The following is a 21,379-nucleotide window of genomic DNA, read 5'->3' on the forward strand; positions in this document are numbered from 1 at the left end:
ATCCCCCCCCAGGGTAGGGGGTCCTGGCTGGAAATGAAGAGGCTAGGACACACATAGTGTATTCCCAAGAGAGGAACCTTGGAGCCATGCAGTTACAGAAATGCCTACCACTGCATTCCTCTTGCTCACGCCTCCTCCTCTCCACCATCTAAAGTCAGCTCCCCGATAAGGAGATGAGTTGAGAGAGGCCCCTGGATTATGAACCGCACAGGTGGTAACAGCTATGAGCGCTCGAAGGTGCCAGAGAGACCATACAGTCTCCGGGGTTCAGGGTACAGGCAGCAGAGGCCACAGGATACACAGCAGAGGGTTTAGGAGGTGCAAGGTTCATGGCCACCATGTGTATCTCTGCTCTGTGTATTTACAAGCCTGTGCTCACGTGAGGTTGTGCATGCACTTGCGTGGGTTTGAGTATGCACATGTGTTTGCATATGTGTATACACATGTGCGTGCAACGTGTTGTGCAGGCAACCGATGTATATGCTGGTGTGTACGTGTGCATTGCCCATGCGTATGTACACATGTGTGCAAGCACATGCTGTGTGTGTGTGTGTGCGCACGCACGTGTACCCACATTTGAGGATGCAAGCCCATGCACTGTCAGGGGAGGGGGAAGGGACAGCTAAGCCTGCGTTGTGGCAACCCCAGCCAGGTGTGGCTTGGCAGGGGCAAGTGAGAGGGATTGAGGACTCATGGTGAAGGAGAGGGCTGGGGACACAGCTCAGCCTGGGAATATGCTTTACTTGTTAGAAGGGTCAGTCTGAGCCTGGCGGGAGTGTGCTCATCTCTGTCCCTGCCCTGCGCACTGCTGTCTAGCCGTAGTGGTGGGGGGCGGCCGTGGTGGGGGGCAAGGCCATGTTTTCACTTTCACGGACCCTGGGCTCTTTTGCGTTCATGGGCCTCTGCCTCCATAAACAAATATGAAAAGCTGAATTTTACAACTGTGCTGCTGTAAAGATGAACAGGTGAATCCTGGTGGTGAGTTGTGAGAACAGCCCCTAGCACGGAGAAACAGGAATTTCCCGAAAGCCCCGCGGGTAGCTGGCACCTAAGTGGCCGTGCTGTCGGGCCCAGGAAGGAGCAGGAGGCTGCGCCTGGGCCCAGGTCTGCTCCTATGGCAGGAACCCAGCCGGGACTTGCTTGGGGGAGAAGCCAAAGAATCCAGTGAGGCTTTTGGCTCTGTGAAGCGCCAAGCCGGTCCCAGCAGTGGGACCCAGAGGAGGCAAAGGGAACCCGGCACGGGTGATGGGACCAAGGGGCAGCTGGGGCAGGAGCCAGCAGCCGTGGCGGTTCTCGGGAAGAGACACGGCCAAGGAAGGTATAGTAGAGAGCAGCAGTGGCCGTGGGATCCACAGCAGAGCAGTGAGGCCAGGTGGCCACGTGGCATAGGGCATCCAGGAGAGGGGCTGGAGGAGGAGAGGGAGCATCGTTCCTGCCTGCAGAACTTGCTGAGAGCATATGGACACCCCTTCTGGGGACACTGGCTATAGGTGAGGGGGGGGATGGGAGGGGGGCAGGGTGGCTGGGAAACCTTGAAAACTGAGCAGAACTCGAAAGAGCCACGGGGGTTAGACATTTGGGGGACAACGGCATTGGTGGGGGGTTGACCTACCTCTACACTGGCTCAGGCCCTGCTGGGAGATGGAAACATTAGGTCCTGCAGGCTGGGGGAGTAGATGGCAGGCTCCCTCATGGATATGTTCTTGCTGCCCAGGTCTCTTTCCTCTTACTCAGGGAAGGCGCTTTTCTGAGTCCTTGCTGGAGTCCAAGGAGGAGATAGCCTCTCACCAAGTAGAGAAGAGGGGAGGAAGAGGCTGGGTGTGGCTAGCAGGCCAGGCCTTGGCAGGCACCAGGAGACCCGGACTCTAGTCCTAACTCGCCCCTGACTCACAAAAGGATGCTGGGCATGCCACGTTGCCTCTCCGAGCCTCAGTTTCCCCATGTGTAGAACGAGGGCATCAGATCCACGGCCAGCGGAGCCTCTTTTCCCAATCGTGATGCGTTAGGATGTAATAAGGCACAGAGAGGAGATTTTGAGGGCCCAGGCAGGAGGGGTTAAGGGCCTGGAAAGTAGAGCGGAAGCTGCAGTAGCAGTGAGGTCAGTGGAGAGGGGAAGTGTGTGTGTGCCCAGGGCAAGGAAACGCTCCAAAGTCGCTTATACACAGGACGAGGACTCTCCTTCCAGGGACCCACACTGCAGAGGCTGGCTCCAGGCAGAGCCCTCTGCCCTACCTGGCCCCCAAGGGTGTTGCCGGCCGCCTGGCAAGAATGCCACCACCAGCATTTTCTGGAAGTGAGGGATGCCGCCCTCCTGGCCCGGCATGGCCTCCTCGCCCGCAGGGCGGGGCTGGGGAAACCGTGACTTCATTCCCTCTTTTCTCCTCCAGTCCAAGCAGAGTTGGGGGTGGGACAGGGGGCAGCCCTGTGTCCTCAAGGCACCCTCATTCAGTCCTGGGAGCCCAGCCCATCCTCGAAGCCCTGCTCCCATCTTTGAATGTGGCATGTCGAACTCTCGTGGATGCTAGCAGGGCTGGGGGCGACTGTCCCCATCTTGTCTCTCTGTCTCCTCCTCTGCAGCATCAAACGGGGATATTGCTGAAGAGTTGAGTGAACATCCAAACAGAAGATTCCACTTTCCAGAAATAGGCTTGACATCACCTTCCCCCCCAGCCCCCAGCCCCAACACACACAGTATTGCTCAGGGAAGGCAGGGGTGGGGGAAGACAGCGAGAGGAGAAGTAGCTTGGAAAATTAAAATTACTAAATTGTTCTGCCCCTGGTGAATCACTGGTGGCCCGCTAAATCCGGTTTTGATTTAAGGGGGATCGTGTGACGCCTAAATGGCCAGGAGTTATCTGTCAGGGAGGAATTCTAGGCTTTGAGAGGTGGGTGCTTGTCTCTCAGGGAAATCGGATGGTCAGGGTGCAGATATCTCCTGGATCATCCCCTGAGCTCAGCTCTGCTGGGGGCATGGTGGGCCGGGGGTGAGAAGACCCCAGCCCTGTCCTGCAGCCCAGCTTCACCAGCAGGGCCATCAGCGGATGGGGTGGGGGCAGGGGTGTGGAGGGGGTGAGAACCCGGTCTGGAGGCCAAGGTGCATTGCCTTAACTGAGGGTCAGGAGAGGAGGTGCCGCTGGGAAGGGGAAGGAAGGAGGGTGCCTAGCAGGAGGAAGAGCGGACATGCAAATATCCGGGGACAGGGAGCCTGGTGGCACAGGAGCCGGGGACCTTGTCTGGAGTTGGGAAGGGGTGGAGAGTGGAGAGCCTTAAGGACTGGGCTGAGCAGTGTGGGGGACATTCTGTCTTCTTTTTGGTCTCTGGGCCTTGGTCCCTTTTCTGCTCCCCCAGGCTCAGGGGTGGGGGTCTGGCTGAACCTCACTGGAAGGATGACTCCACACTAATGTAGAGTCCCCACTTTGGCCCATGCCTCCCTGGCCCATGTCTTCCAGGCAGTGGTGCGGGGGGCAGGGGTGGAGGACGGGCCCCGTCTGTGCAGCCAAGAGCCAGGACTGGCAGGTCCTAGATCAAGTTCAGGGGAGGGATGCACCGAGCACCCTGTTGAGGGAGGGGCAGAGCCACGAGGAGGCAGAGGGATTCTGTGGGAGAAGGCATTCTTTTGTGTTTCACCCCCTCCCCAGGACTTTGTCCTGTCTTCCCACCCTCTGTTAGCGCACCCTGCCTCAATTCAGGAAAGCCTGACCGATTCTGGAAGATTCATCCAACATGCTGGTGGGCTGATGATGGTGACCGCATGGTCAACGCCAGTCTGCTGTCAGAATTCCCTTCCGCCTCCAGCTCCATCTTCCTGGTGTGCCTCCCGGAGGGAATGAAGTCATTGTTTCCCACACCGAGGCCTGTGGGTGGGAAACCCCTGCCCCGCCCAGTAGGGAGGGTCCACTCCCCTCAGCCCCTCTGCTCGGGGCTCCACAGAAGCTTCTGGTTGAAAGAGTGACGGCTGCGACCACACCCATGGGTGTCTTCTCCCCATGCAGCCTGGGACCCCCCCTCCCCCATCTTCCATGCATCTGAGAAGCTGTGCACCCATCTCTGGACAAAGCCTGAGGTTCTCCCGCTGGATCTTGGTGGAGCTACGGCCCAGATTGTCCTGGAAACAGCCAGCTCTGACTGGAAAGCGGGTCTCGCCGGGCACATCAGAAATAAGGCACATCTGGTAAAACGATTTCAGACTGTTGCTCCTGAAGGGCCAGACAGTGCCCGGCCTTGAGAGGCTTCAAGCCCCGCCCGGGGCTCAGGAGTTGGGGAGGGGAGCAGTCTCCCTTTATGTAGCCTGGCTCGGGCCTGTGGGATCTGGAGGCTGGGCCTGTGCCACTATCCGTGGGAGGGACACGGAGCTCACGGAGGCAGGCCACGCGGTGGGGAGGAGCTGAGGTGTGGGTAACACCCTGCCTCAGAGCCCAAGCTCCCCGGGGTTGTAGGGCTCAGGGGTGGCTCTGGTCTCTCCCAGCACTCTGAGTGTCCACTCTTAGCTCAGTGCTTCCTTCTCCATCCACCCCTCACCCTGTCCCAATTGTGCGGAGAGGTTGGAGATGGCCCTTTCCTTTCCGCCCCCATGTTCCCTGCCCATCCTGGGGCCTGGATCTCTCGGTCCTGTCCTTGTTACTGGGCCATCAGAACTTGGCTTTCCGTCTGGTAATCAGGGCCGTCAGGGGCCGTTCCTGACAGGCGAACAGAGAACCAGACTGGGGTTCTGGGAATTGGGCCGGGGTTGGAGGGGGGGGGAGGGTCCTGAGTTCTAATCCTAGCTCTGCCATTCTTTGCCCAATCACTTAACATCTGAGCATCCCAGGGCTGTGGTGAAGATGAGCCCTCAGCCCGAGACTGTTCCCTCCTTCCCTTCCTCCCTTCCTCCGTTCCCCGGTTAGCCAGGATTTGTGGCAGACCAGGGAGAAGAAGGCCATGGGGTTTGCAGCCTTCCTGGGTCTTGGGCTGCAGTGGCATTTCTCCCTCTTGCACTGAAATGGTCAGGTCATGGCTACATAGGCCCTTCTGCATTATGGGAGATGGTGGGTGAAGGAGGTAGGCATTGTTCTAGAGATGTCTGCACTCTGACGGCCTCTCTTGGTGATGGCAATGCCTTTGCCCAAAGGAATGGAGTATAATGGTGGGTGGCCTTTAAGTCAGAGGCCAGGTGGGCATGGGGGAGGGGGCAGGAGATGCAGTGGATGTCCAGGGTGTTGTCTTGAGGACCCTCATATCATCCTGAGATGGGTGGGTGCCTAATTTGCCTAGGCAAAAGTGCTTTGCTACTCCGGACCCCCCCACGTCATGCCCTGCTCCAGAAGGACGCAGGTCCCCGGCAAGTACACACTCATGCACGTGTGCCCTGTACAGCTGCAAACTCCACCATCTGGAGTGCCCACATGGAGCCCGCCCATGCTAGAACGCAGGCTTCAGGAGGACAGGGAGCTGGGCGGTCTGCTTTGCAGCTGTCACCCCAGTGCTCAGAACAGTTTGGCACATGAGGCATGCTAAGTAAATATTTGGTGGATAAATGAGAATGTCCCAGGTGACTCTCAGGTGCATAGCAGCACACGGTGCTTCCTCACGGATCCTGACCCGGCCCGTGGAGCCTGTCATGGAAACCGGAGCAGGAAGTCCCGCACCCCCGCATGAGCCTGAGTCCGGTGGCCCTTGTGGGCCTGGTGCCAGCTCTCCCCCTGCTGCCTGCCTCAAGCCTCCAGGCTGAGTCCTGGTACCTGCCAGCATCTGAACTCCTCCCCGCACCAAGTGGAGGGCAGGGACAGATGTGGGCCAGGACGCTCAGGGGGCCGGAGGGGTCGTGGGAAGTGGCCAGGGCCAGGCATAAGGCAGCAGCCTCCTGGGGTGTGGAGAGCTGAGCAAGTGCTGCCCAGAGGAAAGGATGTGGAGGAGGTTCCGGGGAGTGGCCCAGTCCGGCTGGCTCCCTCTCTTGGGTGGTTAATAAGGCACCGATGACCTCCGGCCGCCGGGCCTTGCTGAGCGTGCAGGGCCCTCTGGCCACCGTGCCAACTCCATGCCTTGCATCCACTCCATCCTGTACTTACAGGCACTTAGGTGGCCACGGCTCCCCCCACCTCCACCCCCAGGGGGCCTCCTGCTCCCGGCAAATCCCGGGCTGATCCCTGGGTGGTTCGTCGCCGCTCCAGGGTGGCTGCGGCACGTGCTGCAGCCAGGCAAAACGGTGGCCAACAGGGAATGGTGTCGTCTTCGGCAGATGGCCCCTGGACACGAGGCCAAAGACCCCGCATACCCATTCACGCCCTGCCCTTGGCACATGCAGAACTTAGAGATGTCCTTCCCCTTGCTGGGCCTCAGTTTGCCACCTGTAAACTGGGGAGAAGTCAATACTCAGGAGCAGGACCGAGGACGGGTAGGCAGGAGGTGGGAGGAGAGGGCCAGAGTGGGCCCCTCCCTCCTGGGCCGGGCCTTGCCTGCCTCCCAGGGCCCCACCTGGCTGCTCTGTCCCTAACTGCACACCCTGACTGCCCCAGGCTGGCGGACGGGCAGCAGCTGCCTGCCGGTGGGAGTCTAGTTGCTTGCACAGTTTATCAGCTGCCTTTGGGCCTCTGGCTTAAGGCTGTGCAGGGAGGGCACAGGGTGGACCACAGGGGTCTGCAGAGCAGCCTTGTCCCCTCCCCCATCTTTCCCCCTTTGTATCTTGCCTCTGGGTCCAGTCCTGTCTCCTCTCTTTCTAGTTTATCTCTTCACCCTCTGTGTTCCCTGTCTGTCTCTCCTTTTCGGCCTGGCCTGGAGATGTCTCTCTTTCACTTCCACTTTTGCTGGGATTCTACTTCCCCTTTTACTTTTTCATTCCCTCTGTTTTCCCCTGTCTGTCTGTCTGTCTTCCCTTCTCAGTCTGTGTCTCTGCCTCTCCCCTTATCTTGTGTCTTTTCTCCTTTTTCCTTCCTGGCTCCAGGCTAGGTTGCCGTCCCTTCTCTCTCCCCAGTGGTCTGCCGGCTTGCAGCCTTTGAGAGGAAAGTCCTAGACTGCTCCCATTTTCCCCACCTGCCCTGAAATCATTGGTTCAAATTTCTCCAGAAGCGTGAAGGCCCCCAAAGCCTGCCCTTGACCCCAGAGTGGAGGGTGGGCCACAGACAAGCTCTCTGTGAGTCTCAATGCCTCTGAGCCCCCATCAACTGGACCTGGCCAGTGGCTCTGGGGCCTGGGACGTCCCTAAAGTGACTTCCAGTGGCCAGGCCTAGTCTGGGATGCAGGAGGCCCAGAATGCCCCCAGGGATCCCTGGACTCGGGGACTCCAGACTAACGCCACCCTGGGATGGGATGGGGATGCCAGGCAAGCAGTATCATGGTGCCCCGCCTCCAGGGAAGGCACCGTCCACCTGCTGAGTCCAGCCTGCCCCATCCAGTGCTCCTGGCTCTGCCTGCGGGCACCCCCTGAGCTTTGCACATAGGGCAAGGACACCTGGACTTCTGTGGCCCCCTGAGTGGGGCCAACTTGGAGGAATTTCCCAAAGCCTATTAGAGCAGTGGCTGCCTCCTGCCTGCCTCCTTGGGCTGGGCAGGGCTGAGGGCGGAGGGAGAGAGGGAGGGAGGAGGGAGAGGAGGGAGGGAAAAAAGTTGGCAGGCCGACAGCAGCGCTGTGTCTGCATCCATCGCTGAGAGGAGGCCCGTGCAGTGTGGGGCGGGCCAGGAGCGAGGAGAGGCCTTCCTCCCTTTGTGCTCCCCCCTCCTCTCCTGCCCCCGGGGCCCTATAAATAGGCCCAGCCCGGGCTGTGGCTCAGCTCTCAGAGGGAGTCGAGCACCAGGCAGCGGTCTCAAGCCAAGCCCCCTGCCAGCATGGCCAGCGAGTTCAAGAAGAAGCTCTTCTGGAGGGCCGTGGTGGCCGAGTTCCTGGCCATGACCCTCTTCGTCTTCATCAGCATCGGTTCCGCCCTGGGCTTCAATTACCCGGTGAAGAACAACCAGACAGCAGGTGCCTCCCAGGACAACGTGAAGGTGTCACTGGCCTTCGGGCTGAGCATCGCCACCCTGGCCCAGAGCGTGGGCCACATCAGTGGCGCCCACCTCAACCCGGCCGTCACGCTGGGGCTGTTGCTCAGCTGCCAGATCAGCATCCTCAGGGCTATCATGTACATCATCGCCCAGTGCGTGGGGGCCATCGTGGCCACTGCCATCCTCTCGGGCGTCACCTCCTCCCTGCCGGACAACTCACTCGGCCGAAACGAGGTATGTGAGGTCGTCCCAGGCACCAGGGCTCTGGAACGGGGCAGAGATGGCATAGGTCTCCCCCTCCACCCATTGTGCAGATGGGGACACTGAGGAGCCGAGGGGACAAGAGGCTTCTGGGGGTCATGCGGAGCTGGGGCTGGTGCTCAGCTACACCTGCAGCCCAGAGCCTGCTTTCTGCCAGGCACTGTGGGAAGCCGAGACCCAGAGAACAATAGTCTTGCCAGTGTCCCCTGTGGGCACCTACTGTGGGGAATAAGCTCTGGAGGCAGCTAACCTTCGGGCCAACGGTGCTGCACCTTTCGGCTGTAGTTTCTCGGCCCCCCCTCCGCTCTGCCTGTGCAGCCAGCTCCCTCTTCCCACAGCCCGGCCCCCAGGAGCTGCTGTCCGCTGTCCCTTTGCTGCCCTGACCTAGATGCCGGGCATGTCCGTGTCAGGTCTGCCAGTGCATGAGCAGGACCCAGGTGGGCGGCCCCATGGTCACACAGGGCCCCCAACGAACTGCCTTCAAGGAAAAAGCCCCTCCTGCTCCTTGGTCCCCAGGGAGTGGACAAAGACCGGGGGTGAAAACACTCTCTTGGCTGTTTGCAGGTGGTTTTCCTGGATTGCAGTGTGGGGTGGTGGCCAGCGTGGGGACATCTTGCCTCCTGTCTGGGCTCCATTCTCTGTCGCTGGGCACTGTGAGGCATGGCGCGCGTGTGTGTGTGTGTGTGTGTGTGTGTGTGTGAGCGGTGTGTGCACGTGGATGCTGGCATGGGTCTCTGAGCTTGTGTAAGCTTGTGTGCCCCCGCGTGCATCTGTGTCTAGAAGTGTGCCTGGGAGAGTTAGGGCCACTGCGTGGGTGGTGGGTGGGGGTGTGTGCGTGTACCTGTGTGTGCCCACTGCTCCTGGCTTGAGTGGGGTCTGGGCTGGGGGCGCTGGTGGTAAGCAGAGGTTGGAGACTGGGTGGCAGCTGCTGAGAAGCATTCCTCCCGGGCCGCTTAGCACAGCTAATTGGCCGTTGGCGGCAGTTGCCTGCTGTCGCGGACCTGGGCTTTTCCAGACCCTCAGCCAAGTGCAAACTCAGACCTGGCTTGGGCCACAGCAGGGGGGAATCTGGCCTGAGAGAGGCTGAGGAAGGCTTGGAGGGTGCCGTCCCAGGGAAGGGGAGAGTGAAGGAGCACAGAGGAGGAATCAGATCTACAGAAAGGAGGCTGGCCAGGCCCGGGCAGGGCAGGCGGGTGTAGGGACGGTGAGGGAGCCGGCCAAGGGCTCCTCGGCGGGTGATTATATAGCAATCGTTCTCGCGCTTCCCAGCTGAAGTTCAGACCCCGGCGCTTCAGCTGGGGGAGGCTTGGTGAGGGCATGGCCTTGCCACGGGGGAATTAGCACTTCTTGTGTCACAGTGACACCTTACCCAGCCCCCTCCGAGGAGCTAACTGTGGCTCAGCCCAAGATTGAAGATTAGCCTACAGGCTGGAGTTTAGACTTTAGTCAGGGAAGACGTGGCCAAGGTGGGTAGAAGGGGCAGAACTCTGGCAGGCCACGTTCCTCCAAGCCTCAGCCTCTCCAGAGGGGCAGAGCCAGGTGACTTCGGAGAGTGCCCCCTGGGTAGGGTCAGGTTCACACTAGGGCTGGGCTGGGCGCGATGGGGGGTGGGGAAAAGGGCCTCGAAGGGGAGGGGTTGAATCTCTTCAGGCCTTCTGCCCCCTCTTGACCCTCCTTCTCAAGGCACAGGCAGGACAGGCATCTGTTGTCAGACCTTGCGCTCTAACTCAGGCATCACGGGCAGATGTGGGGGAGGGTGGGCACCCACGGTGTCATTTTGATCTGGCCACACCCTGATCCAGTGTCCCTTCCCTTCTCTGACCTCCATTTTGCAGAGTTACCCAGATGCCTGGCCTGGGCAGGTTGCAGATAGGGGGGGGGAAAAGGGATAAGCTCATGCAGGGGCCAGCCCTGGTCTCAGAGGCAAGCACACCGTGTTCAAGGCCTGCTCCTGCTCACCTGTTGAGTTTCACTGGAGCTGAGGACCCTGAGACTCCAAGAAGGAACCCAGGTCTCTAGATCTCTCTCGGCCCTGCCCATACCACCAGCAAGCTCACTTTGCAGACTTGAATTTATCAGCCTTCCCAGGAGGGTCTGGCTACGAGGAGCCTAAGAGGGGCCGTACTGAACACAAGGGTACTGAGTGTTGAGGTGGGGTCCTGTCCACACAATGGAAGTTTGGGGTCCAGAAGCACAAGTTCTAGGCCTAGAAACAGAGAAAGCATCTCTCTCAAGGCCTCCTCTGGGACACCGGACTTGGGATCTGAAGGGATCTGAAGGGACCCGGCAGGCAGCCTCAATGCCTCGAGAGGGGCAGAGACCAGTCTACCCAGCAAGTGACACATTCTTTCCCCCAGGCTTTGCTGGAGGCTCCCATAGCCCCTTGGGCCCCGGACCCCACCCTGGCCCAAACCTAGGTGGGGCCCTTTGTTGGCATGGAGATTTCAAAGGAAAATAGAGAAAGGAGGCAGGAAGTGGTTGGAGTGAGTCAGGGGGTGCCCCTGGGGGCATGGTGGGACAACTCTCTTCTCACTGAGTCAGGACTTGGGATGCACCCTGGAGAGACCACGGGCCTCTGTCCAGCCTATAGGATCCTGGCTGGTTCTAAGAGCCAAACCCCAATTTAGGCCCAAAGTGACAGTCTCAGAGGCAGGGGTTGGTGTCCCCGTCTCCCTCTTTCCTTGTCAGACACTGAAACACTTCAGACCAACAAGCTCGCCTGTGTTGCCCCAGTGTCCGTCTATGAAATAGGGACACAGCGGGGCGTGGCTGGGCTCTGGAAAATGCAAGATGCTCCTGGACCTGGGAGTCCTGACTGTTAGCTGGCTCTTTTTATTCCTCCCCTCTCTGGCTCACTCACCCATGCTCCCTGCAAACCAAAATGGGACTGCTGGGGGCTGAGCTGGGGGCTGAGTCACCAGCTCCCTACCCTTGGCAGACCCTGGCGAGCAAGATAAGCCCCGAGCACAGCTGCCCACGATATGGGGCAGGAGGCAGGTGTGATAAGAGGTGTTGGGACTGTCAGAGCGGCAAAGGAACCTCTCTGCCTTTGAGCGGTGGGAAGGGCCTGGAAGGCTTTCGGGGAAGAAGCTCCATGGGGAACCTGAATGTGGAGGCAGGAAAAGGGGGTTACAGGCAGAGAAAGGGCGGCACAGGCTGTGAGCACAGGCAAGGCTGGGCCTGGCCTCAGCCCTAAACTCTCCCCTTCCCCAGTTTCCCCAACCACAGAGCCAGAGGGTTGTCCCTTCCCTGTTGGCCCCCTTCCCCCCCACCCCTGCGCTGGGCCACCGGTTCTTCCAGGGTTGAGGGCCCCTCTGCCTCCTCCAGAGCTGGGGGTGGGCTGGGGAAAGGGAAGCCAGTTTTCAGACGGATGTGCCCAGAGAGGGGGGCTGGGGGCTGGGTGGTGGTGCCACAGCTGGGACATATAATTACTGTTTCCAGCCAGAACCAGATGAGGGGGAGGGCATCGAGAGGCAGGAGTTTTGTGGTGGAGACTTCCCTCGCCACAGAAAATTCTGAGGCTGTTTCCCCTGGGGGGGCCCTCGGAGCAGCCCTGCCAGCCCCAGGCTGCCCACCCCAATACCTGGCCTTAACCAGGGCTCGCTCTGTGAATCCTCTTCTGAAGGGGCAGTGCCACGAGAGGGGACGTGGCCCGCTGGAGTGCCTCAGTCCGAGGGGACTCGCCTCACCCTCACGCCCCTGGGTCACAGCCTTCCTCTCACACCTTGAGCCATTAGTTCATTGCGGGCCAATTGCATGTAGGGCCCTCTAACCTGAGCTCAGTCCCAGAGAGTGCTCCCCACTTTCTCTAGGGCCCCACTCAGCAAGGGTTCCTTCAGCATTAGCCACCAGGGCTTTCCCCAGGTGGCTTAAACGTGCCGTATGTCCACCCCTCAGGGACTGGCTCAGGGCTTCCTCTGTTCTTGTTGGTAGAGCCTCCCTGGGGGCCATGGTCCCTGCCCTCTGGAAGCGCCAGTGGGTCTGGGGTCTCCTGAATAGCTGGGGTTGAGCCAACACACTCGCAGGTGTCGGCAGGAAAATGTTGTCATGGCCATTGTCCCCTCAGCCAGGGCCTCTCCCCAGGGATGTGTGTGTGTGGGGGGGGGGTGGTGGGGGGTGCTCCTTGCCCACAGTGATGCTTAGGGGGATAAGTGAGGGGCTCTCTTTATGTAACCAAGGAGCTGCAGTTCTGTGGGGTTAAGAACCCCAACTCAAAAATGGTAGAAAAGCCTGGAAAATGCCCTGTTCCCATTAGCAGCTCCTTTCAGTGCCTGAAATTCCATTGCCAGGACAACTAGAGAGGCAGATGTCTGCTCAGTGCAAAGAAGCAATTTTTATTTTTAATCAGGAAGGGGCTGCCACCAAGCCAGTAAGCTCCCTATCATTAGGTGTGCAAGTAGAATCTGCCCGCAGCCAGCTCTGGGGGCATCTGGCTGTGTGGGGGTACAGCAGTGTGCCGTATTGAGACCCCAGGTCAGATAGCTCTGTGGGACTCCTGCACTCAGGATCCTGGCTGGGAGGGTGACTGTGGGTCCTGGGGCTAGGGGTCCCATGTCAGGCAGGGAGGAATCCTGGAGACTGTCCGGGGCTAAAATCTGGGCTGAGGCTTCCATTTTACTGATAAGGAAACTGAGGCCACAGAGGCATTGAGATTGTGAGGTTGTATAGCAGATCACGGCAGGGCAGGACCATGCCCCCAGCCTGCCTCCCAGCCCTTGATTATTTCTGCTTCTGTAAAGTGCACGTGTTCACACTTCACTAAAGTCCCCTCTCCCTCAACACACACACATACATGGCACATAGGGGCATACACACGTGGGTGTAGAGAGCATATTCTCAAGCCTGGGTGGTTCCACTCGGGCCCTGGGATCCTAGGAAGGTGGGGTAAGTGCTCCTCAATGGAGCCTCTTCCTTTCCCTGGCAGGAGGATGGGGACTGCCCTGGAGTAAGGAAAAGAAGGAGGGAGGGAAGGAGGAAGCCATTACTTTGTGTATTGTTTCTTGTCAGGAAGATGAAATGGCTTCTGGGGGCAAATAAGGGCCCTTTGAGATCTGTGACTCTTTGTCCCTCAAGGGGGCTTCCTTTCCTCCTCCTCCCCTTTCCCCAGCCAAGTAGTGGACCCTGTGTAGCTGTGTGATACAAAGAGACAGGGCTGCACACTCAGAAATGCCATCAGACACACAGCACGGCCATACAGGGCCACATGTCACAGAGACCCCCAGATGCACAGGGCCCACCTTGGTAAGAGGCGGCACCCTGTGTGATAGGGATTCTCAGAGAAAGTTGAGATACACTGGCCAATACCTGACTAGTTCGTCTGAATGTCCACACGGGCTGAAAAAGAGTGGATATTCTCAAATTTGGGGTGGATGGCTTTACAGAGTTTCCTTAAATCAAACTTGTTAATTATGTGGCTCAAATCCTTCCTGTTTGTGCTATTTATATTGTCTGACTGCTTCAGTCCATCAGTTTCTACGAGAGGGTTGTTAAACTCTTTCACTCTGGTGGTGGACTGATCAAATTCTCCTTATATTCTGTCAACTGTCACTTATTTTTAGGCTATGTTGTTTGGCGCATACAGGTTTCGAATTTACGTAGCTCTCTGGTAGACTTTTTCATTCAATTATTTTGTAATAAGCCTCTTAACGTCTCACGAAAAGGAAAAGGAGAGAGTTTACACCCGGACACATCTGATCACCTACAGATCCTGCAGGTACCAATATACAAACATACACGGAGGCACACACAGCCGTGGATACCCACAGGAACATGCACACAGGAATATCCACGAAGGAGTGGCACAAGGGACCCACTGAGGTCCCCCTCACGTGAGTGCTGAGTCCTGGAGGCAGTGGGTGAGCAGGGCAGGCCTTGATGTCTCCCCTCCCCTGTTCTTTGAGAGTGTGTGCTCAGCGTGCAGCCAGGTCTGGTGCCTGCTGTTCCCCAAGCGTGGGACACCAGGGTGCTCAGGTCAAGTTGGGGCCCTGGGCCTAGGAAGCTACCTTGGTCAGTCTGTCCATGGGCAGCAGGGATGGTTCTAGGGACCCATTGTCTAGAAATGTCAGCCCTGTCCCCCACCCTCTCCTGGGTGCTGGGGCACACTGGCAGCTAGACAGCCATCTTCTGCCTGCTCCTCAGACCAAGCTGGGAATAGCCAGGTCCCTTGGCTGAGCATATAGACATCAGGACCCTTGGCTGGGACAAGGATCCTGGCTTTGCTATCTTGTCCCTGGGACTCAGCCTCCTCATCTATTCTCTTACAGAGGCTTTCATGGCTGCCCTGTAAGACCCACAAAAACTAATGACTGGCCTGTGGTCTCCAAGCTACAAAGCAAATAAACTAGCACTGGATCCAGAGAGCTTCCCTTCCAAGCTGCTTCCAGAGAGGATAGAAGTTCTGGAAAATTAGCATCATCTGCTACTTCTGTCGCTATGCAGCAAGTGTCCCCTATGAGGCCTGGGCAGCAAGATGGGAAGGTCTCCCTACTCTGTCCTCACCAAGCTCCCAGGCCAGGGGTTGGACGACCTACAGAGGAGGAAGGAGGGTTAACAGCGTGAGTGGGTAGCAGCAGAAATTAATTTCAGCCAGGGATAGGAGGAAGCTTCTTGGAGCTGGTGGGATCTGAACTGGGCCTTGACAGTGGGCGTAAATGGATTTGATGTGAAAATGCAGAGCTGGCGTCTTTCTGATACTTCACATTAAATGTGTGGATTATTCTGTTGTTTATCCTTATATTCATAAAACTGTGTTGTTGTTGTTGTTGTTGTTTGGAAGGGGGCTTAATCAGTGAAATATAAAGCCTCGGCTGGGCAAAACTACCTGGCGATGTGCAGACATATTTTTTTTTTCCCAACACCAAGTGACCACAACTGGGATTAGCCTTATTTAAGCAATTGTTTCCAATTTAATGGGTTGTAAACAGTAACATGTTTTGAATGTTTACCTACTTTTCCTGGACATCAAGTTTCAACAGACCTTAAACTATCCTTTTCAGTTCTGAATTATCAAGTTTTTCCAGATGTAAGTCACACAAGTGCGTTGGTGGTTAAAGCAGAAGTAGCCAGTAGATACTGAAGCAATCAGGGGAGGCTTCCTAGTGGTGGTGGTGATGGGTATCGGGAGAGGAAGATCGTCAACCTGCGTGGTTCTGAGCTAAACGCCCTGGGTGGTCAGGAAGGGGGTATATAACCCAGAGTTCCCAGGGCGGGTGGCCACCTCTCCTGCTTCCTGTGGACTCAAGAGTGCTGGGCATGGCACCCGGCTCCTGTGCTCTGCTCACTTTGCATAAGAAGGCATGCCTTTGGGCAGAGCAGGGCCTGGGGTACTCAGACCTGGTTAAGAACTGGGGGAGGAGATGAGCTCGGCCAGGCCCAGTCTGTGAGAGGGTGGGGAATGGGGAGTATAGGAGGCAGGAACCACTTAGAACGATGGGTCCATTAATCCGCATGCCAGGCCTGGTTTCAGGACTCCGGCCAGCTAGCAATTAGGCTGGCGCTGGGGAGCAGAGGAGAGAGCGGGAAGAGCAGGAGGGCAGCAGCAGGTGTGAGTGTGACGGGCATCTGTACAAGTTGGCCCGGTCACACCAACCTCACCTCCACGGAGCCTGTCCTGGCTCCAGGCAGGCCTCGCTCCGGCCTCCGCAACGCTGTGCAGGGCCCCGCCCCTTCTGGCTGTCCCCCAGTCCTGGGGATAAGGTGAGAAAGAACCAGAACAAAGCCACAACTGTCCTGATCCCTCCTGCCTCAGCAACCCTTTCCAGATGCCCCGAGACACCCCCCACCATTGCCTTTGAAACTCCGGCCACTCTGGAAGGTGGGCAGGAAAAGCTGTTTTACAGATGGGGAAACTGAGGGTCAGACTGGGGAAAGGCCATGGCCATGGCAGCACAAGTAGGAGAGTCAGGACCTGAACACAGGGATGGGAACAAAACTGGGCATTGCCCCCCGGGCTGGCTGAGCTGAGGGGTCAAAGCTCTGGGGTCGGCCAGGAAAAGCCTAGATCTGGGGCTGCAACACAGGGGAGGGGATGTGAGTCACTTTCCCTGTGACCCAGGGCTGCAGACAAAGGCGGGAAGAGAATTGTTCTTGTAAGATGGCCTCAGGGTGGGGCTGAGAAAACTGGGCGTGGGAGTGGAGGAGGGCCCCCCACCTAGAGTTTTGTAAAAATGCCCTCTGGCTTTGGAGGATGCCCCCCTCATGCCCCCAGGATGAGGCTTCAAGTTCAGGCGTATTTGGGCACACCAGCCCTGCCCTGGGGGAAGACAGCCCACATGGCCACATCCAGGCATCTTTGCCAGTGAGCCTTTGCTCACGTGGCCTAGCTCTCCTATACGGGTGCCCCTGGCCCCTGGGACCCCCACAAAGGGGCGGGCGCAGGGGTCCCTGGGGAGGGGTCTCCCTGGTGCAGCTGCAGGGGGAGGGCTCCGGTGACCTCATGACGGCTCCCATTCCCTTCTTTTTCCATGACTCATGTTTCTAAAAGTGGCCCAAAAGCAAGTGGTAGCCAGACGGTGGTGGCGGGGCCTATGTGGCCAGGGAGTTGGTGGGGGGGGGGGGGGGGGGGTTGGCGTTCCAGGAGGGAGAGGAAGGGGAATGTAGGGAGGGCTGAGAAGAAATGGGAGAGACACAGAACCAGGAGAGACAGACAGAGGGTGGGTAGGAGACAGGGCAGGGCAGCGCGGGAGACCAGAACAGGGAGAGAGACTAAGGGAGCTGGGGCCAGCTAACTGAGGAAGACCCTTCTCAACTCTGGGAGTTGTAGATGCAGCAGGAGATGGGGTGGAATGTTCTGGACTTTTGGGGTGTGAAGCAATGTCTCCGGCCATTTGCTTCTCTGCTCCCTGCAGGGTTGAGAATCCCTGACCGTCTCCTCCCATGTGTGGGGTTTGCCCCTTGCCTATGGCTTCGGTACCCGCAGGGCACTCTGGCTGGCTGGAGGTGGGCAGATGCCCTGCCTCACCCCAGGCTTCTCTGGCCTCTAGGCGGAGTGCTGCAGGGAGGAGGCAGGTACCAGGGGCTGAGCTGGCACCTCCTCAAAGTCGTGGAAGGGACAGAGCCTGGTGTCCACTACCAGAGGTGTGTTCTCGGGAGGGGCCTGGGCCCTTCTGGGCCTAGCCAGGGGCTGATGTCATGGGCTTTGAGGACACCAAGTTGCCTGGGCCCGGGGGGGTGGGTCTCAGACAGAGTCCCTCCTCTGCCCACTCACCCAACCTCCCTGTCCCTCTATCCTACAGCTGGCCCCCGGTGTGAACTCTGGCCAGGGCCTGGGCATCGAAATCATCGGCACCCTGCAGCTGGTGCTTTGTGTGCTGGCCACCACTGACAGGAGGCGCCGTGATCTCGGGGGCTCGGGCCCCCTCGCCATCGGCCTCTCTGTGGCCCTGGGACATCTGCTCGCGGTGAGTGTGGGGTCTTCCTGGCTGGGGGTAGGGTGGGAAGAACAGGGCCAGGCAGAGGTGGTCGGGGTACCCTCTCACGGGTAGGGGGGTGGGATGATCAGCTCTTTGGGGCTGGGGATAGGGTCCTGCTCAGGAGAGGGCAGCACAGGGACCCCCTGACCATCTTTCTGGGTCAGCGTGCCCCTCTTTCTGAGCCTGATTGTTACCCACCCTGTTTTCTCTCTGTGTGTCATTGCCTCGCCTCCTCTCCCTCTGTCTGTGTTTCTCTGGCTCTCCCCCTTCTGCCTCCCTGCCCTTCCCCTTGCAGATCGACTACACAGGCTGCGGCATTAACCCCGCCCGGTCCTTTGGCTCGTCAGTGATTACTCATAACTTCAAGGACCACTGGGTAAGGGGTCCCACCATCCCCTGGGAGGTGGAGGTGCCGAATGGCAGTTCCAACTCCACCCTGCAGCATCCTCCCTCATCACAGAGGCTGTGGGAGACAGACAGGGCCAAGGAAATTGGAAAACCGAGGCCTGACATGGGGGTGGTGGGATAAGACTTCAGGCTGGGCTGCTGCCTGCCAGCATCCCAGCGGCACCCCATTCAGGGTGACCTGGGGCAGGCTCCGGGCCCTTGTGGTGCCTGCATTTCCTGAGCGGTGAAGTGGGGCATCGTAGCACCCCCCACTGGGGGTAGCACTGGGACAAGTGGCCTCGCCGCCTATAGGTTGAGCTTAGCACAGAGTCAGCCCTCCATGGACATAGCTGTTCTTACTGTGGATGTTTCTGTCTCAGACCCACCTTTGATCAAACTAGATGTTCCTGTGGCCCTTCCAAAGCTGGGGAGGGTGGGGCCGTGGCCACCCTGAAGAAGGGGCTGGTCTGGTCACACCAGGCACCCTGAGTTGAGGCACATGAAGGCAAGGAGATGCCTGCTACCACAGTCCTGGCTTGGGCCAGCTCTGGGGGCACTGGAATCGGGATGTTGGGGTTCAACACCGCCTGCCTCTAATCCCAGGCACCGGTGGGAGAGAACCCATGCCGTGGGGTCGGCCGGGGGTGGGGGGCGGACTCAGGAAAGGCATCCCAGGAGAGGAGGCTTTCAGTGGACGCCCTCTGAGCATGCCCTCTCTGTTCCTAGATTTTCTGGGTGGGGCCATTCATCGGGGGAGCCCTGGCTGTGCTCATCTACGACTTCATCCTGGCCCCGCGCAGCAGTGACCTCACAGACCGCGTGAAGGTGTGGACCAGCGGCCAGGTGGAGGAGTATGACCTGGATGGCGACGACATCAACTCCAGGGTGGAGATGAAGCCGAAATAGAGAGGCCCTGGCCCCGGGCACCCACGCAGGGGCGGGGCAGGGGCGGGCAGAGGGAGGGGAGGGGTGAAATCCATGTCTTAGACACTCTGACAGGCTGGCCACCGTCACTTCCCAAAGATCCTCCAGAACTGCGTGGTCAAGCCTGATTTGGGGCTGTTTCTGTCACTTTCTTTCTCTTTCTCTGTTTCCTGGCCTCTGGGCTTCCTGAGGACCAAGATTTACCAACCACTCACTCCCTTGAAGTCACGGAGGAAGCGAAAGAGAGGGACCCACTGTGCTAAGGTGTCCCCTCAGAGTGTGATGGAAGGTATGCCAGAAAATCCCTCTCATCCCAGAGTTGCTCAACAGCTCACCTGCTGCAGGTGTCTGGGGTGCCACCGTTATTGCTTTGTGCCTTTGGGCGTGGCCCTCCTTCTTCCCAAACATGCACTTTGTCCCCAAGGGTGCTTTGAGGGGAAGAGATCCCAGGAGGTGCAGGGGTGGGGGGCAAGTGGCACACAGGCTTCATTCTTGCAGTTTGGCTTGCTTCTGGCTCCACCTGCACCCCCCACCCCCCAAACTCGCTGTACGACCTTGGGATCGTCCATGTCTCGGGGCCTCAGTGACCCCATCTGTAAAGTGGCAGGGTCAGGGAGAGCCATACGGGCCTGAGGCCTCTCTGTTCTGTAAGTGTAGATACTCCGTGGGTTCTAGAAGATGTAGTATGGGGCAGCCCTTCTTCCACTTGCCCTGGTTCTTTCCCAAATGTGTAGCTATCGTAGACACCTGTGTGAACACAGGACACATGCATACATGTTTCAAAGCGGAGGCAGTCCAGGCCGTGAGAAGGGCTCCCGGGGGAGCAGGGCTGACCCCCACGCAGCGGGGACAGGGTCTGCTGTCGCGGAATGAGGCCGGCGGGTGCGCAAAGTAGGAATACCCATGTTCTTCACTGAGCTTTAGTTGACCTTTCTCACCTGTCGTTGCATCATCTCGATCACCGTTCGGTTCTCCACTTCCTCCTGCCGGTGTAGACACAGCTCACGCTTATGCAGGTGTGTGTTTCTTAAAGGGCAGTTGGTCGTCTGAAGCCCTAAGCCTGAGGATAGGTGACCGTGGTGCGGATCAGCACACAGAGGCGAATGGGCTTTGCTGGACTCTTAGCGAGGTTTCCAAGCCCTCAGCTAATGATGAGGGGAGAGGAGGAGCAGATCCCTGCCCCCCTTATTGCTAAACTCCTGCTTGGAGGCATTTGGGCAGCCGGGAGACCTGCACAGGCTCCCTGTGTCACCCCAGGCACAGCCTTCCCTTGTCATTTACCTGGAGGGGACAGTCAGCCTGGCCTGATGAGGTAGCTTACCAGTGCAGCCCAGGGACAGTTCAGAGTGCAGGGTCTGCTTCAGGGGCGGCCATCTACCTGGTCTCTTCAAGACCAGAGCAGGTCCCCCGGCACGCCTGGAGCCACGATGGTGACAAAACCCAAGTGATTCAATCTGCAGTTTATCCCAAAGCAGCAGGGCAACCAGGTGACCCTTAATGGTCACCAACCCATCACAACATCTACACACTCCATTCCCTAGCAGGGACTTCTAGCCCTTTTAACAGATAAGGAAACTGAGGCCCGAGGTCCCACAGCTAGTTAATGATTTGGCCAGGCCTGGCAACCAAGGCCATGTCTCTGGCTACTCCTTGGACCGTGAGACTGACCCCTCTTATTCCCAGCTGCTCGGTTTCTGCCTGGGCGGTGGTTAGAAGCCAGGAGGGGTGAGGGCTGTGCTGGAGGGGAGAGGGGGCAGACCCACTTCCTGCCTGGTTCTCACTGCTGCATACCAGACTCTGCATCTGTCTGCTCTGCATATATGTCTCTTTGGAATTGGAATTTCATTATATGTTAACACAATAAAGGAAAATGACTTGCAAGGTCATCGAGGCTTCCTGTAGTTTTTCTTCTTTTGGTACCGTGTTCCCAACAAAGGATCTCTGGCTCCCAGAGGAGATCGATGCCCACTCTAGGGACTCAGTCTGGGTGGGGGGAGCCACTGCTTGCCCTCTTGCCCTCAGGATCTGTACTCTCGGTGGGTGGACACAGCCTCACAGGACTCCATCTGAGCAACACAGGGTCCTGCACTCAATAGGGACCACTTTTGCTTCTGGAGCCTGAAAGGACTGAAGCGTGACAGCCCCATCAGTCCCTCTGCCCTCCTGGGAGCACGGCCCAGGGAGCACCAGGGGCTGATCAGCTGTCTCTCCCTCTGTCCCTCCACTCACATTTCTGACCCCACCCACACCTGTGTTGGGTAATGGGACCCATTTTTGGGACCCATTTTTGGGACCCCACCCACACCTGTGTTGGGTAATGGGACCCATTTGCCGGGAGCTTGGCCATCAGAACCGAGTGAAGCTGTGCCCGGCACAGGTGATGCTCAGGTGGCCGGTGAAGGGTGGTGACCTGTGGTAGCTAAGAGGGGGGAGCAGCCCAGTCC

The 21,379-nt window shown here is 58.4% G+C and overlaps 1 protein-coding gene across 1 annotated transcript; it reads left to right on the forward strand.

The window, feature by feature from the left end:
- Positions 1–7,635: 7,635 nt before the first annotated feature.
- Positions 7,636–20,821, forward strand: AQP1 (aquaporin 1 (Colton blood group)). The gene is made up of 4 exons (XM_045495223.1): positions 7,636–8,187; positions 17,448–17,612; positions 17,920–18,000; positions 18,738–20,821. The coding sequence occupies exons 1-4, from the start codon at positions 7,798–7,800 to the stop codon at positions 18,915–18,917; spliced, it is 816 nt and encodes a 271-aa protein (XP_045351179.1). The 5' UTR covers positions 7,636–7,797; the 3' UTR covers positions 18,918–20,821.
- The last annotated feature ends 558 nt before the right edge of the window (positions 20,822–21,379 follow it).

Source organism: Leopardus geoffroyi, chromosome A2 (genome assembly GCF_018350155.1).
Source record: "Leopardus geoffroyi isolate Oge1 chromosome A2, O.geoffroyi_Oge1_pat1.0, whole genome shotgun sequence".
Taxonomy (NCBI): domain Eukaryota; kingdom Metazoa; phylum Chordata; class Mammalia; order Carnivora; family Felidae; genus Leopardus; species Leopardus geoffroyi.

Coding starts and splice junctions, on each gene's coding strand:
- AQP1 (XM_045495223.1), top strand. CDS start 7,798: ATGGCCAGCGAGTTCAAGAAGAAGCTCTTCTGGAGGGCCGTGGTGGCC. Junction 8,188..17,447: donor ACTCACTCGGCCGAAACGAG/GTATGTGAGGTC, acceptor TCTATCCTACAG/CTGGCCCCCGGTGTGAACTC. Junction 18,001..18,737: donor ATAACTTCAAGGACCACTGG/GTAAGGGGTCCC, acceptor CTCTGTTCCTAG/ATTTTCTGGGTGGGGCCATT.